Below are 15819 nucleotides of genomic sequence, written 5' to 3' on the forward strand. Positions count from 1 at the left end.
TTGCTGCACAGTTTGTTTCGCAATTTCTGCATTGTGTAGGATTCGTTTACCTCATTCCGTCTTTCTTTTTGCGTCTTTTAAACAACAATGTAGACGGTCTCTTCATTGAGACATACAGAGGCTTCCTGACCTATTAAGGCCCTGTGCCTTTGCCCATTAGACCAATTAGGTCCATCCATGGTCACACCTGGCATTTAGGTACAAAAATAAAGCACGAAAGGGAGAAAGAGAGTGAATCTTTTTGTGGCGGAGTGTTGGCAGATTAGCTGAAACATTCCCATGCTCATCGCCAAGCAGCTTTTTATGTGAGCCAGGTTCCTCCCTTCTCATTTTTGTCTTACTGCAATAGTCCAATTCTAAAAATGTTTTTAGTGGGAGTCAGAAATACCAGAGCTGCTGGAATAGTTTCATCCAACTGTTTCTTAACAAGTCCTCTACAGGTGTTGCAGCAAATTACAGACCTGCTCTGGACTGCAACCAATTCAGAAATTCCTCTAAACATTTTGCTCCAACCAGGTGCTGCTTCTATGATGCCGGCATTCAAACCCTGCAAAAGCTCACTATTGTCTCTGATTTGAACCATGAGTCAACTTGTATCCTTATTTTTGAGGAAAGAGTCTTATACTGGAAGCCATCTTCATTTATGCATGTCCTGCCTGATGAGGTTAAAAGCTGTTTACTGTGTTAAAACCTTCATTCACTCATTAATGGGACTTCTACATGTCTCCTTTTCTCCGTCTCTCTTAACTTGTCCTCCCTCCTCTCAGGAGAGATGGTCCGTCAGGCTCGCGTCTTGGCTCAGGCCACCTCGGACCTGGTGAACGCCATGAGGTCTGACGCCGAGGCCGAGGTGGACGTCGACAATTCAAAGAAGTTACTGGCAGCGGCTAAGCTGCTGGCAGACGCCACCGCGAGGATGGTGGAGGCAGCAAAAGTGAGCAGCGTTTTACATTGATATCACTTTTTTGGTCAGCAAAAAACAATAACACGACACTGTAAAACGATCTTCAGTCCGTGTGTAATTTAGCTTTATATATTCAACCCCGACGACTGGCATTTCCTAAGACCAGATAAAGATGCTCAGGGTCAGACTTTGCTAAAAATGACCTTTTCAGTGACAGCAGAGGGGGAAAGCCAGACTCACAAAGAGTGTGTGTGTGTGCGTGTGTGTGCGCGCCAAAACGAAGAGAAAGACCAAAGATGACAGTGTGGGAAGTGATTCTGCTCGCTCTTGCTGCTAAGGCGTGATTTCATTTATAAATTCTGACCTTTCAAAAATTTTACCAATAAATACAGATCTTTAATCTACTTCCGTTTGGAAGCATGCAACACATTTAATCATGTCCCTGTCCCAGGGTTTTGGAAACTTGTTGCTGGCGTCACATTCAAAACGAGAAAACATTTGTCAGAGCATCGTCACATTTTTTACTTTCAGCTTTTGATATTTTGTAATATTTTGTATTTAAAATAAAAAAGGTTCCAAATAGTTGTTAGCCACAAGTCATGAGTGTTACAAAGCGTCCCTTTGTAAACAGCAATGGTCCTGACCATGGTCAGCAATGGTCAAATGATCAAACAGGCACAAAATAATAATTGGAGCTTAGATTTATGATCCTGTTCTTATAGGACGTCAAACTCCTGAAGGGCAGGCTTAGCTTTGTCTCTTATCCAATCTTCCTCCATGCAAACTGTTTATCTGCTCCTTCTCCATATCATTCTCATTATCTGTTTACAGAATCACACACTCATATTAATAACTCTCCCACTTACACCATAATAAATAAATGATGCCCTCCAGCTGGTTTAGTCGAGTTTGATGCCAGACTTCTCGCTGTCACAGCTGTACATATATCTGTCGGTGGAGGTTGTGACACGTGCTCGCTGTTGCCTTGGTAACTGATTAATTGAGCTCTTCCAGTTTAGGTTTTGGACGGCTTTATTTTCTAGACCACTGTAAATCAGCTTTTTTTTTTTTTTTTAATAATTATGCAAACGAGCAGTTTTGTTTTGAACAATGTCTGCAGAGACCAACTGGCAGATGACTGCTGCAAACTCTGACTCCAACCTGGTCACTAGCAACATTTTTTCTGTAAATTAATTCTACGTTCAGTCAAAGATCGAAAGGCAACAGCACATCAAACTGTTGGAGTTGCTGCTGTTTGTGGTGGCTCCTGCCTGCAGCAGGTTAAAGGAAGCCTTCACTCACACTATAAGGTTTGTAATCGTGGTCAATCTGCTTTTTGAGAGTTCCCCCAAATGACATCATCTGAACTCCTAATGATGAAAAACTCCTCCGGGTGAGTTTTTCAGAGAAATGTCAGAGGAGTGTTTAAGAGCATTAATGTGCATTTACACACTAAACCAAAGCCATAGAGTAAGGTAAAAATTGGTGACGTCGCCCTTTAAAGCAGAAGAATAGTTTTTCAGGAGATGTTTGAACTAAAATAGGTGTTAACTAAGCAGATGGGTAAAATCCTTCAATTCCATAATTGCTGCAATAATAACTAACTGGTTCAGGAAGCATTTAAAAAAACAAAGACAAAAAAAGAGAATCTTTAAATGAAATCTATATTTATCTGCTAATCAGCAACGAGAGGCCAATATTGTGAGGTTTACAGTATAAATTAAATGAGTCAGAGAATATGTTGTGGGCCTGTGTTCTCAGGGGGCTGCGGCGTATCCAGAGAACGAGGACCAGCAGCAGAGACTGAGGGAGGCTGCAGAGGGGCTGCGCGTGGCCACCAACGCCGCTGCCCAGAGTGCCATTAAGAAGAAACTGATCAACAGGCTGGAGGTCAGTGCTGCCTGTCCACACAATCTCTGTTCTCTGTTTCTTTTTTATTTATTTATTTTTACACTTTGACTCCAGCGAAATGACAAATCTGAAAGAGGTAAAGCTGAAAATACGCTTAAGAATATTTACAGAAAAACATGACATTAACACAAAGTCCAATCCTAAATGTCACCGTCTCTAAAGTACAAATGGAGACATGACTCGGCAAGATCAACGAGGATTAGATGCTGATTTCGGCAGCATGTCCTCCACCATTAAATGTCAGGGGTTTATAGACAGATTTGTTTTGGGTTTTAAACAATCATGAAAGAGGAAAAACGGTAAAACCCTCGAAGCATTGAATTGAGGCTCATTTACCTAATAGGTTCTTTGACTCTTGGATCAGCACCACATTAAACTCAGATATCCAGCTCAATAGAAATGCGCATTTTACTTTGTAGTAATATACTGTGCAAAGGCCTTAAACCCGATGTCTGTGTTTTTGTGCTTTTTAATAATCCTCAGAATGCAGCGAAGCAAGCTGCAGCTGCAGCCACGCAGACCATCGCCGCTGCTCAGAACGCCGCCGCCTCCAACAAGAACACTGCCGCTCACCAACAGCTGGTGCAGAGCTGTAAGGTGAGGATCAAAGCTGGCCGCGGGCCTTGTGTTCCTTGTGTTCTATCTTCCCTCCCTTTGATGAATCTTTGAATTTGTTCACGTCGCGCTGTCTCTCGTTTGCATCCAGACCACTTCTTCACGCTCGTGTGTAAATGGGATTTTTATGTCTACAGGCAGTGGCGGAGCACATCCCACAGCTCGTCCAGGGAGTGCGGGGCAGTCAGGCCAAACCAGAAGACCTCAGTGCACAGCTAGCTCTCATCATCGCCAGCCAGAACTTCCTGCAGGTGCAACACCTTTACAATCACTAACTTTAGCCGTGCAAGTCTAAACAGGGCTCCTGTCGTGTGGGAACCCGTTAAAAATAAACCTGGAAAACCTGCAACCTCTTTTTGCAGTTATGGAAACACTGCTGTGGTGGTTTAATGTTTTTAGTGCCTCAGTGGTACTTTTGAAGTGCCAGGGTGAAACATTTGTTCCTTTTCTTACACAGTCCCTCATGGCCGCGAGGTAAAATAAATATAAATTCAAACAATTCTATCTTTTCCATTTATATTCTTTTTCTCTCCATAGCCCGGTAGTAAGATGGTGACCTCGGCCAAGTCATCCGTTCCCACAGTGACGGATCAGGCTGCAGCCATGCAACTGGGTCAGTGTGCTAAGAACCTGGCAACCTGCCTGGCTGAGCTGAGGACGTCTGCACAGAAGGTAAAGCGCAGAGACACAGAGACACTCACATGTGGCAGCTTCCCAACAAAAGCAAAGCTAACACACGTGCTTCTGTACCTCACTGCATCTCACTGTGTATATTTCACAGTGATGGAGTTGTCGTTTTTCTGTTCAATTCCCATTTTGTTGTCTAGGCCCATGAAGCTTGTGGCCCCATGGAGATCGACTCCGCGTTCACTGCCGTCCAGAACCTGAGAAGTGAGCTGCAGGATGCCAGGCTGGCTGCTGCTAATGACCAACTGAAACCTCTACCTGGAGAATCCGTAAGACACATTTAGGACCCACAGGATTCATCAAAACCTCACAAACAGCATCGCAACTTTACCCTCAATCACTCAGTGACTTTCCTACACAGCTAAATACTTATTTTGTATTTGCTTCTGTATAAATGTGTCTTTCCATGTGATTTAGCTGGAGAAGTGTGCTCAGGATCTGGGCAGCACCTCTAAGTCAGTGGGATCCTCCATGGCTCAGCTGCTCACGTGTGCTGCACAAGGAAATGAACACTACACAGGTCAGTACTGCAGATGTACTTTTGCCACAGCTGAAAGTATGTTTTACAGGAGCAGAGGTTACGGAGTTCATGGGACTTTTGTGCAGACAGATCTTTAGATAGAAAGGGAAGAATTCTTTTTTTTTGCAATGCCTTCCAGTTTTCAAATATTCGAGCTCTTTTGACTCCTCTGCTCCTTGATCTGCTGTGAGCATCAGAGCTCCTTTTAAATCATTTGAACCATTTTTTATGCGATTGACCAATCTAATTACAGATGTTCAGTGAATATTGTGCCTTTGACTACCATAGTGTTCTGAATAGCCGACTTTGTATAAGGTTGAGTAAATAAACCTGTTATCTTTTAAAAAAACCTACTTACTTGCTCTTTAGAGCAGTTTTATTACCTGTATAGTGTCATTGGTTAGAATACAGTCCGCAGTTTTCTATAGAACAGGATTTTTTTATTTTTTATTTTTTTTTAAAAAGCATCTATTGACTTTACTTGAGCCGTCTTGTTGATTGCAACGTATAACATGGCTTCATCCTCTTGGTGTGAACCCATCCCAGGAAATGTCACCTTTCTGGTGGCAGTCTTATTGTTGATTTCCGCCTGTGAGACAAACAACCTCTTGTCAAGAAAGAGAAATAGTTTTTATGCATTAAACATAAATCTTGTCATACCTGCACATCCAAACTGTCTCTCTGTGTGTAGGGATAGCAGCCAGGGAAACAGCTCAGGCCCTGAAGACTCTGGCCCAGGCAGCCCGTGGCGTCGCCGCCTCCACCACAGACCCCAAGGCTGCAGCCGGCATGCTGGACTCAGCCCGCGACGTTATGGAGGGCTCTGCGCTTCTCATTCACGAGGCCAAGCAGGCGCTGGTTTCCCCCGGAGACGCTGAGAGCCAGCAGAGGCTGGCACAGGTGAGCCAGGTCCGGGGTTGCTCGGGGGCACGGAGTCCGCTTTCTGCTGTCTGTTCGTTTTAACATCGGGTGGGTGAAACTCACCGCTGCGGTCTGGCTGCTTCAGTATAGTCCTCATCCCTCTGTCGAGACTATGTCACCTGTGCCAAAAAGCCAGCACCACCAAATGTCGCTGCAAAAACTGTTCTGCGAAACAAAAATATACTGTACTACATTTGTGTAGAAGTAAAAGTACAAATTTGCTTTTGATTAGAGTGGTTTTCCAATTCGGACTCTTCATCCTCCTACAGCTGTTAGTGCACGTCTTTATTAATTCAAGAAAAATGTCCCTCCACACTTGTTGTTTTTCGTTAATGTGCTGTTATTAAAGTTAATTTTTACATCAAATATTACATTTTAACCGATGGATGAGTTCTTAATCAGGGCTAAAACAGATTGGCAGATTAGAAAATTGAGGATTTTCTTATTAAATATTTTATTCAGATTATTGAATCCTCTGTGATTTCCACAGAAATAAAGGAAGATGCTTCCTCCATTGCTCGGTACAAGTTGATCGATATTTTGGTCTGTGCTGTGCTTCATAATACACAAAAGTGAAACCCTGTCTAATAAAGAAAGGGATTTCTCTAATGAACCTGGAGACATATTTATAAGCCAAGTACCCTAATTATTTATTCATTATACGCTTCGTCTTCGTCGTGGTTTCTCAGGGAAATTAATAAACGCGAATGATGCTCCGAAAATTCACTAATATATTTTCAATAGTTTAACATTGGTATGGAAAACAAAATGGAGCTGGTTCTTGATTGAATCTCAGTTCATTGCATCATGTGCTTCTGTTTTTTCCTCTATGGTTTGAACCTCGTGTGCGATTTACTGCACAATTAAATGGCCTTTATCAATAGCTTTTAGCTTCAAATTGTAATTCTACTTTAGCCCCAACACATGTAGGTAGATAGAGAGCTACTTCTCACCTGGATGACTGATTCAAACCTGCTGTGTGGTTTAGGTGGCGAAGGCAGTGTCTCACTCCCTGAACAACTGCGTCAACTGTCTACCTGGCCAAAAGGATGTGGATATGGCTCTGAAGAGCATTGGGGAGGCCAGTAAGAAGCTGCTGATTGACACTGTGAGTTTGGAGTGTGATGCTTCCAGCACTGACAATATGTGTTCGTTATTATTTTCATCTCTCTATCTTTGAACTCTTTCTCTGTGGCCTCTCTTTAGATTCCACCAGCTTCCAAGTCCTTCCAGGAGGCCCAGAGTGAGTTGAACCAAACAGCAGCAGACCTGAACCAGTCAGCAGGCGACGTGGTCCAAGCCTCCAGAGGCTCCAGCAGCCAGCTGGCGGTGGCCTCTGGGAAGTTCAGCCAAGACTTCGACGAGTTCCTTGACGCTGGAATCGAGATGGCTGGACACACTCAGGTTTGGCTTTTGTTTTAAATCAGTCTCATGTGCTGTTGTGTGATTGACGTCATTGAGTAACAATTTTTTTTTTGGCCATCTCAGAAAAAAGATGACCAGGTGCAGGTGATCGGTAACCTGAAGAACATCTCCATGGCATCTAGCAAGCTGCTGCTGGCTGCTAAGAGTCTGTCTGTAGATCCTGCAGCAGCAAACGCCAAGAACCTGCTAGCTGCTGCTGCAAGGTAGCACATACAGTGTGTAACATAGTTTTGTACTTTATAAAAACATATGTATTTTCACATTCTTCTTTAACATATTTCTGTTGTCTGTGACCTTTGCTTGGAAATGCAAGGTAGTGTAACATCCATTTGATTTGTTCATCAAAATCTGATTAGTACCACATTTATTCACCGTTGATGCTCTGGACCACTGGCTTTTGTGTTGAGCTTAATCTATTGCCACGCTGTCTCTTCTGTGTGGTCTGGTTTCAATCTGCCCCCCCTCCGTGGTGGGATTTTCCCTTCAGGAAGTTCTGTTGCAAGATTTTGTTTAGTTCATTTAACCCGACAGTGTCTGAGTGGAGAAGGGTTTGAGAATGTTTGGAAAAGGCCACAGTGCCAATACCAATGCAGAATGAGCCTTTATCCATCTGGTGATTAAGTTCCCTTCTCAGTTAACTTCTCAGTAGTGCCATCACCACTCGATGAGCTTTTAAAACCTGCGCTCACGCTGTTGCCGTAGCTGACATCTTCTGAGTTTGACAGTGTGACCACTTGTGAGTCAAGTGGTACTAGATCTTGGAAGAATCGTAGACAGAACTCAGCTTGCAGTTTTAATTCATGCCGGCATGGAGAAGAACACATGGATGTTGGGGTCTTCTGACTTGTATTTCTCAAACCTCTTCTATTTATACTCAACCTAAGAAAGGACCCACCCTCCCAAACCATGAACTAAGAAACCAGGTGCACACAGTTGACAGTCATCATTCTTTGCCCTTTTTCATGTTATCTGTTCATTTCAGTTGTGAAGCAATAAAATCTACTACACTCTTTTTGGCCTTATAACAACAAAGTGCCTACTGTGATCTCAAGCATTCCTCTAAACATGACGCACCCTGTGACTTGTCCTCTTTGTGACCTCTTAAGCCCATCTTGTTTGCCTCTTCGGTAATTATTTAACTACATGACTAAAATGACTCTCTTCCCCCAGAACAGGCAGTTTTAGAAATCCCCACAGTACAAAATGTTGCAAACCAGAGAACTGCCTCTCACTGTATATTTTCTCTTTGTGGAACATTCTTTGTGAACCCTTGAGCTTTTTGTGCATGCAAAACCCAGTAGATCAGCAGTCCAGCCCATCTGGCACCAACAAACATGCCACATTCAAAGTCCCTTAAATCACCTTTTTTCCCCATTCTGATGCTCATTTTAGCCCCTTAGCTAAAATGAGCAACAAATGTCTTAGCTGATTTTACATTTGTGTTAAAAGCAGTTGAACAGGTGTACCTAATAAAGTGGCCAGTGAGTGGATGTGTGGATGCATAAACAGGCTTTGTTATGAACGCTAAGTCTCAGTATCCTGCTCCTTCGAGCTCTGGATGGGGATTCATTTTTTCCTGTACATTTCGTTGTTTCAGAGCAGTGACTGACAGCATCAACCAGCTGATCACGCTGTGCACCCAGCAGGCTCCAGGCCAGAAGGAGTGTGACAACGCCCTCAGAGAGCTGGAGGTGAACACAACCTCACCGCCTTGATATGAAAGCACAACATTCACCTCTTAAGAGAGTCGTGCGATTAAAATCCCACATCAGTCTTAAATCTCTAGGTTTATTTACTTGAAGTTTTCAAGCGGAAGTAATATGTGAAGTTGTACTGGCTGAATATGAATAACCTAGGATATTCTCATCCCGTCTCTCAGGCTGTCCGGGGAATGCTTGGCAATCCCAATGAGCCAGTCAGTGACCTGTCCTACTTCGACTGCATTGAGAGTGTGATGGAGAACTCCAAGGTAGGCCTTCACATCAAGCATCCAAGTCATGGAAACGTCCCTCTTGTAGCGAAGCATCCTAAACAAGTCTCCCTTTCTTCTCTCTTTGTTCTGCTGGTGCTCTCCGTAGGTCCTGGGAGAGTCTATGGCAGGTATTTCTCAGAACTGCAAGAATGGAGACGTGTCTGCATTTGGAGACTGTGTGGGATCAGCCTCGAAGGCTCTGTGTGGCCTGACAGAAGCTGCGGGACAGGTAGGTTGTCGCGGGGCGGTTATAAATGGTCGATTTGGGTTTTTTTGTCGCTAGACGTGATACCGATGATTGTTATTTTTCCACAGGCCTCCTACCTGGTGGGTGTGTCTGATCCCAACAGTCAGGCAGGGCACCAGGGGTTGGTAGATCCCATTCAGTTTGCCAAAGCTAACCAGGCTATCCAGATGGCTTGTCAGAACCTTGTCGACCCAGAAAGCAGTCCCTCCCAGGTACAACACACCTGTATTCTGCACCCGGAGAGCAGTCCGGGAAATTAACACACATAGTATTCAAGTGCCCTGAATGATTTTATATGTTAAAATGAAGCCGGCTTTCTTAATAAAATAGTTCATATGCATAATGTCACTGTTAAGCACACAAGCTCATAAGTAGGGCTGTGTATTGGCAAGAACCTGGTGATACGATACACAATCCAATAAAGGGTATTGCAAATTTTGTTCAAGGAAATCTAAATTTAAAAAAACCACATGCGTAAAACCCAAGAAAAAAACTTTTGATGCCGAGCAGCAGAAAATGACCTCTATCTAAATCCATCTAGAGATCGTGAGTTTAAACGGCTCAAAATGAATTGTCCACCGCAAAATGTTGTATGTTCGCGGTTAATTAAAGATCTGTAGTTTAGGAGAGTTGATGGCGTATGATAAATCCTGTTATTCCTGCAAACATCGGAGGGTCCAGTTTGTAGCTTGTGATCACTTTTTTTCCTTCTACAACATTCTTTGTTGACACTAAATCAATCACTGACTTTGGCCTTTTGACGTGTGCCTCCCACACATCTTCTTAAAATAAATGCTAAATACAACTAAAACAATACTAACTGTTTGAGAGATGCTTGACAGTATAATAAATACATTCACGTGCCACTTCATTAGGTACAGCTGTACAATCCAATACAGCCCCCTCATTCCTTTTAAAAACGCTGGCCTTCGGCATTGTTGTCCACTATAGACTGTATATCCCTGAGACCGAATTTTGGTTTCTAATTGTTGTTTGTAACGGCGCAGGTGCTATCTGCAGCCACCATTGTTGCTAAGCACACCTCGGCACTGTGCAACGCCTGCCGCCTGGCTTCCTCCAAGACAACCAACCCAGTTGCCAAAAGACACTTTGTCCAGTCTGCCAAGGAGGTAGCCAATACTACTGCCAACTTGGTCAAAACCATCAAGGTACATAAGATTTCATTGCCAAGCTTGTCAAAAGCTTGCGGACTTGAATTTGGGGGATTTAACGGTGGCAATTATATATAATCAGTTTTGATTCAGCGTTGTCATATTTCCCCTGTGGGACTTTCTAGGCTTTAGATGGAGATTTCTCTGATGAGAACAGGAACAGGTGTCGAGTCGCCACGGCTCCGCTAATTGAGGCTGTGGAAAACCTGACAACTTTTGCTTCCAACCCAGAGTTTGCCAGCATCCCAGCTCGAATCAGCAGTGAGGTACAGAACATAGAATATCAATATGCATTATTTTTTATTGTTGTATTACGCTCATATGTATTAAAAGAGTAATACAAGGCCTATTGTTATGATAATGCAAACACGTCTACTGTATATTCTGCAGGGCTCTGCAGCACAGGAGCCCATCCTTCTGTCAGCACGCTCCATGCTGGACAGCTCCACCCATCTGATCAAGACTGCACGCTCATTGGTTATAAACCCCAAGGACCCTCCCACCTGGTCTGTCCTGGCTGGTCACTCTCGCATCGTCTCCGACTCCATCAAGAGTCTCATCACAGCCATTCGGTTAGTGAGCAGGACTTCATTCAGACGTAATAATGGTCTCCGTGCGGCACATCGCTCTCTAAACCACCCGTGAAATTAAATCGGCATCCTTGAAAGAAATTGTCTAAATTCTGCACCGTGGTGCCACAAATGATTGCTCTTACATCTCCGCAGTTTACACTTATGATTTCCTTTTTCAAACCTTTTGTATCTGACCTTGATCACTGATGTCCACGAGGTTTTAATTCCCAGTGTCAGACGCTCTGAATCCTAACGTTCCTTCTCAGCTCCGAACATCTGCACATTAGCATTCACACACAGCCGGCCTAGCATCTCTTTTAGTTCTGAGGCCCTTATCACGGCCGGTCTTTTGGACTGCAAATTGAGTTGTGGGAGTTTGTCCAGGGCTTTTTATTGGAACACAAATAGACAGCAGCAAAGGCAGACTTCAAAGCTTCACTAGTCTCTTTACAGAAAGACACGTGGTTTAATTTTAGCTTTGCTTCTAGTGTGTCACCGTGCATCAAAATGGACGTTTAACTGAACTTATTGTGCCCATGAGGCCACTGCCCCAGACTCCTCAAAGGCTTCAGAGCTAATTTGGCTGCACCGCTTGTTCTCCCTGTTTGGGGATGAGACCCCATAGGCTGCATTTCAGCAATGAGATGAAAGATGTTAAAGTTTTATTAAGTCATATTAACGTTTGCACCTCTTTCCTCAGTTCCTGTGTGTAACCTTTCCTTCTTCGTAATCCCTCATCTTCACTATGACATTTGTTTCCAACCACTTTACTGTTTTTCTCTTTCTCCTGTTCCCATTTTATCTCAGCGACAAAGCTCCAGGCCAGCGGGAGTGCGACTCCTCAATTGATAACATCAACAAATGCATCCGGGACATTGAGCAGGCCTCTCTGGCAGCAGTCAGCCAGAATTTACCCAGCAGGGACGACATTTCACTAGAGGTAACGACCATCAGAAAATGACTCAACAATTCCTGCTTTCCGCTGCTGGACCCTTCTGTTTGCATTTGCATTTGCTCACCTTAGCCTGTTTTTGGACCTGTAAGTTCTACTTTTTCTCTGCCAATTTGTTTGTACCATGATTGTTCATTGCCAGTCGAAAACCGCTTAAAGATTAAAAACCTTTAAATCTGCAGGTGTGTTTTAAATGGATAGTCCTGTGCTTATGTTTGGATGCTGCCTATAAACTTGTACTCAATCCTCAGACTGACACAGTTTTCGAATGCCGAGCTCATCATATAACATCCTATGACGTTTTTGACACTTGCAGCACTTTTGCTAGATTACAAGAGTTTAAACGTAGCAGAACCCTGAGTAACTTTAGCAAATTCCATCAGATTTGCTCGATTGCACCTCTGCCACCCATGAAAGCAACACAAAAACTAATTTCTTTTTATTTCCTCACTTCAGGCGCTACAAGAGCAGTTGACGTCAACCGTTCAGGAAATTGGCCACTTAATTGACCCCGTTTCCACTGCTGCCAGGGGCGAAGCTTCCCAACTAGGACACAAGGTATATAGGCCAATGAGTTAATTTACTGCAGTACCCAACGTTAGGAGTGAATTAACAAATTTCATATTGGCATAATTATTACAGAATATCAATATCTTTGTTTGTGTGAAAAATAAACAAATACAAATGTAATTTTAGGTCGTTTCGGGCGTTTTTGTGTCTCAGGTAAATTGATTCGTCTCTCTTTGGAATCGCTCTCTTTTTAGTCTAGTTTATGACTATTCAGGAGGCTTTAGCTCAGTTGGTAAGGCAGTCGTCCACGGACCACACGGTCAATGGTTCGACCCCTAACAGCCCCTTCCCATCCCCAGCAATGCAGTGCCGGTCCAAGCCCGGTAGAAATTGGGGAGGGTTGCGTCAGGAAGGGCATCCAGTGTAAAAACTGTGCCAAATCAACATCCAGACAATGATCCGCTGTGGCGACCCTGAACTCATGGGACAAGCCAAAAGGACAAATAAATAAATAAATTCAGTTTAGCATCTGACCGTTTAGAATGCAAAATGTTTTATTTTATACTTTTTTATCTCTATACAACTCATTGAAACTGTTCTCTCTTTCCCTCAGGTGACCCAGCTGGCTGGTTACTTTGAACCACTGATCAAGGCATCTGTAGGTGTTGCGTCCAAGCTAAAGGACCACCAGCAGCAGATGACTTTCCTGGACCAAACAAAGACTCTGGCTGAGTCCGCTCTCCAGATGCTCTATGCTGCCAAGGAGGGTGGAGGGAACCCAAAGGTATGAGGACATTCACAAATTTCACAAAGCGGGTTTATCAATTATCTTTCAAGTACAGCTCAGTGTGGGAAAATGGGCTCACTGTTGTCAAAGGGGTGCCACAGGGTTCTGTGCTTGGGCCACTTTGATTGGTGTGTTTGATGGTGCATTGTCCTGTCTGTTACCTTAGACAGGTGGCTGTCCTCTTTGGGTCCCACCAGGTTAAACACCTCAATGAGAACAATGTACTCAGTATGCGAACGTACTACTTTCATTCATTTACGAATATTTGTGTGTGCTGGTGCTGTGTCACACCTCATAGGCGTCCCATACCCATGATGCCATAGCAGAGGCAGCCCAGCTCATGAAGGAGGCAGTTGATGACATTATGGTGACGCTGAACGAGGCAGCCAGCGAAGTGGGAATGGTGGGAGGAATGGTGGAGTCCATCGCAGAGGCCATGGCCAAGGTGAGTGCTGCTGTGCCTTTTTGAGCGCTTGACGCTCAGCTGCCGAGTAAATGATACGAGTATCATTGACATTTTTTGCCAAAAAGGCTAAATGCTGTTAAGAGAACAAATGGGACAAATGATTAGAAGTTAATGAATAAGAGGAAAACTGGCAGAGAAGTTTTTAATTTTCGGAGAGTTGCTTTTATTCTTATTTTTTGCAGCTGCAGTGCGTAATGTCTTGATTAATGTCTCCAATAGTGTCTCCAGAGCACCATAAAAAGTGACTAATTAGCATATTAATACAAACCACAAGCCACTGAATCACAGGAAAAATGACCATCAACACAGCCTCCTTTAGCCAGCGTTGGGCAATTCAGGCTATCTTTCCAAGTAACAGTCGAACTATCGGCAGCCACATAATGTGTGAAGCAAGAAAAAGCCTTTAATCTCAAGTGCAGGCAGAGAATAGCATCAACTAATTACATCCCTCTTTGCCTTCCTGAGCGAGAAATATTGCAAAGGTGGAAAAGTGCCGCAGGTGCACTGTGGGTCACCAGAGAACTTTGTCTAGCACATGATGAATAATTCATGAAAGTGGGTTTGCATCACAAGGTTGTAGGTGTGTGTTACGGCCGCTCGACACTTCTTAGATTATCCAGCAACGTAATGGTCACTTTCTGCTGCGGTTTCAGTTTCAGCTCATTTAAAGGAGTTTCTGCTGATCTATTAGTCGCATAACCAAAGGCCCCAGATTCCAAGGTAATATTTCGCTCAGCAGGCGAAGCGAACCAAAAGTACTTGCCATGTTGCAGATGGGGTTCGGTAGCAGCAGGCTTTTCCCCACATGGCGTCAGGTCCCTTGTCTCCTGAGATCGCACACAGATGTGTTGAGCACGGTCTAATTCAGTAAAAATGCTAGAAACATAAAGTATGCGCTGCAAGCCGCTGATCAAATGTCGTTGCTATTTTGAAGCTGTAATTACAGAACACATTTGGTAGATAATTTATAATGACTGTTGATCATTCATACTGTGTGTTTATTTGAATGTGAAATTGCATTAATGTTGGTTTGCAGATTATCTGATGATTGCACAGCCGGCAGAGTTATTCTAATTGAAGGGTAGATCAGATTAAACATGTCAGTGCAGCTAAAGAGCTGAGTGATTGATTTTCCCCGTGTTAAGTAAAGGACAAGCGAGTCAAACCTGAAATAAAAAAAAAAAAAATAAAAAAAAATGCAGTTTTGTTTTTAACTGTGCGTTTGGTTGTGTCTTTCTTCAGCTGGATGAAGGTACTCCACCTGAACCAGAGGGCTCATTTGTTGATTACCAAACCCGTATGGTGAAATACTCTAAGGCCATTGCCGTCACTGCTCAAGAAATGGTAAGTCTCGACGATAAAGGGTTTGACCACGGGGCCATTTTGGAAATGTGACTGTAAGATTTTTATATGCTGGACATATTTATTTCGTAGTGAGAGCCCAGTTTAGGATATTACAGAGCACCAACATGCTGTTTACTTGCCACAGTCGCTCTGAGAGGATTAATGAATTGGGTTAAATGCCAGGAAATTAGTTTTGAAAACTTGCATAGTCAAAATGGTTTGTGTACATTGTCACTGCCGCGCTCTACATTCACAAAACGATCAGCTCCAAAGTGAATTCCGCTTGTGCGTTTTGACACGGGTTGACAGTTGGTGTGCGCTTATCCCTCAGATGACTAAATCAGTGACATGTCCAGACGAGCTCGGAGCACTGGCCTCTCAGGTGACCGTGGACTACAGCCAGCTGGCCGTTCAGGGGCGACTGGCTGCTCACACAGCTGAGCCAGAGGAGGTGAGGAAGACCAGGGTGCCATTCAGAGATAGCTCTGCTATTTGCTGCCTGCGCGTTTATTGTAGCTTATTTTCTATGCGTTTATTACTGTTAAGAGACAGTGAATGCAACTGAATCGGCATCAATGTTGATGACTTCAGTATAAATGTGCCGGGGTTACTGTATCTTAACAGCTAATTGAAAGAAAAGGATAATTACTGGTATTTGCTGTATCTGAATGGAACAATCCAGTATCCTCTTTCATCTTTTAAGTCTTTCATACTAAGTAAATTATATCTCTGAATGATGTGGCAGTGAGGAGTTTACAGAGGTTCTTAAATGTTTTTTTATAGACTGAATTCATTGGCTTTAATACAGAGACTC

The 15819-nt window shown here is 43.5% G+C and overlaps 1 protein-coding gene across 5 annotated transcripts in view; it reads left to right on the plus strand.

Moving 5' to 3' along the window:
- The window catches only part of tln2a (talin 2a), an 84629-nt gene that overhangs the window by 55798 nt on the left and 13012 nt on the right, over positions 1 to 15819 (plus strand). For 4 of the 5 annotated variants that reach the window (XM_067489810.1, XM_067489838.1, XM_067489828.1 and 1 more), the window contains exons 22-45: positions 768 to 934; positions 2666 to 2794; positions 3299 to 3412; positions 3568 to 3681; positions 3968 to 4102; positions 4258 to 4386; positions 4535 to 4637; positions 5329 to 5537; positions 6547 to 6666; positions 6765 to 6962; positions 7047 to 7186; positions 8581 to 8674; positions 8863 to 8952; positions 9062 to 9184; positions 9271 to 9414; positions 10210 to 10371; positions 10500 to 10640; positions 10765 to 10946; positions 11754 to 11886; positions 12355 to 12456; positions 13022 to 13192; positions 13494 to 13640; positions 14904 to 15005; positions 15337 to 15456. In XM_067489810.1, the coding sequence (XP_067345911.1) occupies positions 768 to 934; positions 2666 to 2794; positions 3299 to 3412; positions 3568 to 3681; positions 3968 to 4102; positions 4258 to 4386; positions 4535 to 4637; positions 5329 to 5537; positions 6547 to 6666; positions 6765 to 6962; positions 7047 to 7186; positions 8581 to 8674; positions 8863 to 8952; positions 9062 to 9184; positions 9271 to 9414; positions 10210 to 10371; positions 10500 to 10640; positions 10765 to 10946; positions 11754 to 11886; positions 12355 to 12456; positions 13022 to 13192; positions 13494 to 13640; positions 14904 to 15005; positions 15337 to 15456 (3269 nt within the window). The remainder of the gene's footprint in view (positions 1 to 767; positions 935 to 2665; positions 2795 to 3298; positions 3413 to 3567; positions 3682 to 3967; positions 4103 to 4257; positions 4387 to 4534; positions 4638 to 5328; positions 5538 to 6546; positions 6667 to 6764; positions 6963 to 7046; positions 7187 to 8580; positions 8675 to 8862; positions 8953 to 9061; positions 9185 to 9270; positions 9415 to 10209; positions 10372 to 10499; positions 10641 to 10764; positions 10947 to 11753; positions 11887 to 12354; positions 12457 to 13021; positions 13193 to 13493; positions 13641 to 14903; positions 15006 to 15336; positions 15457 to 15819) is intronic. The other variant, XM_067489846.1, reaches the window with a different exon arrangement.

Source organism: Channa argus, chromosome 2, assembly GCF_033026475.1.
Source record: "Channa argus isolate prfri chromosome 2, Channa argus male v1.0, whole genome shotgun sequence".
Classification (NCBI taxonomy): Eukaryota; Metazoa; Chordata; class Actinopteri; order Anabantiformes; family Channidae; genus Channa; species Channa argus.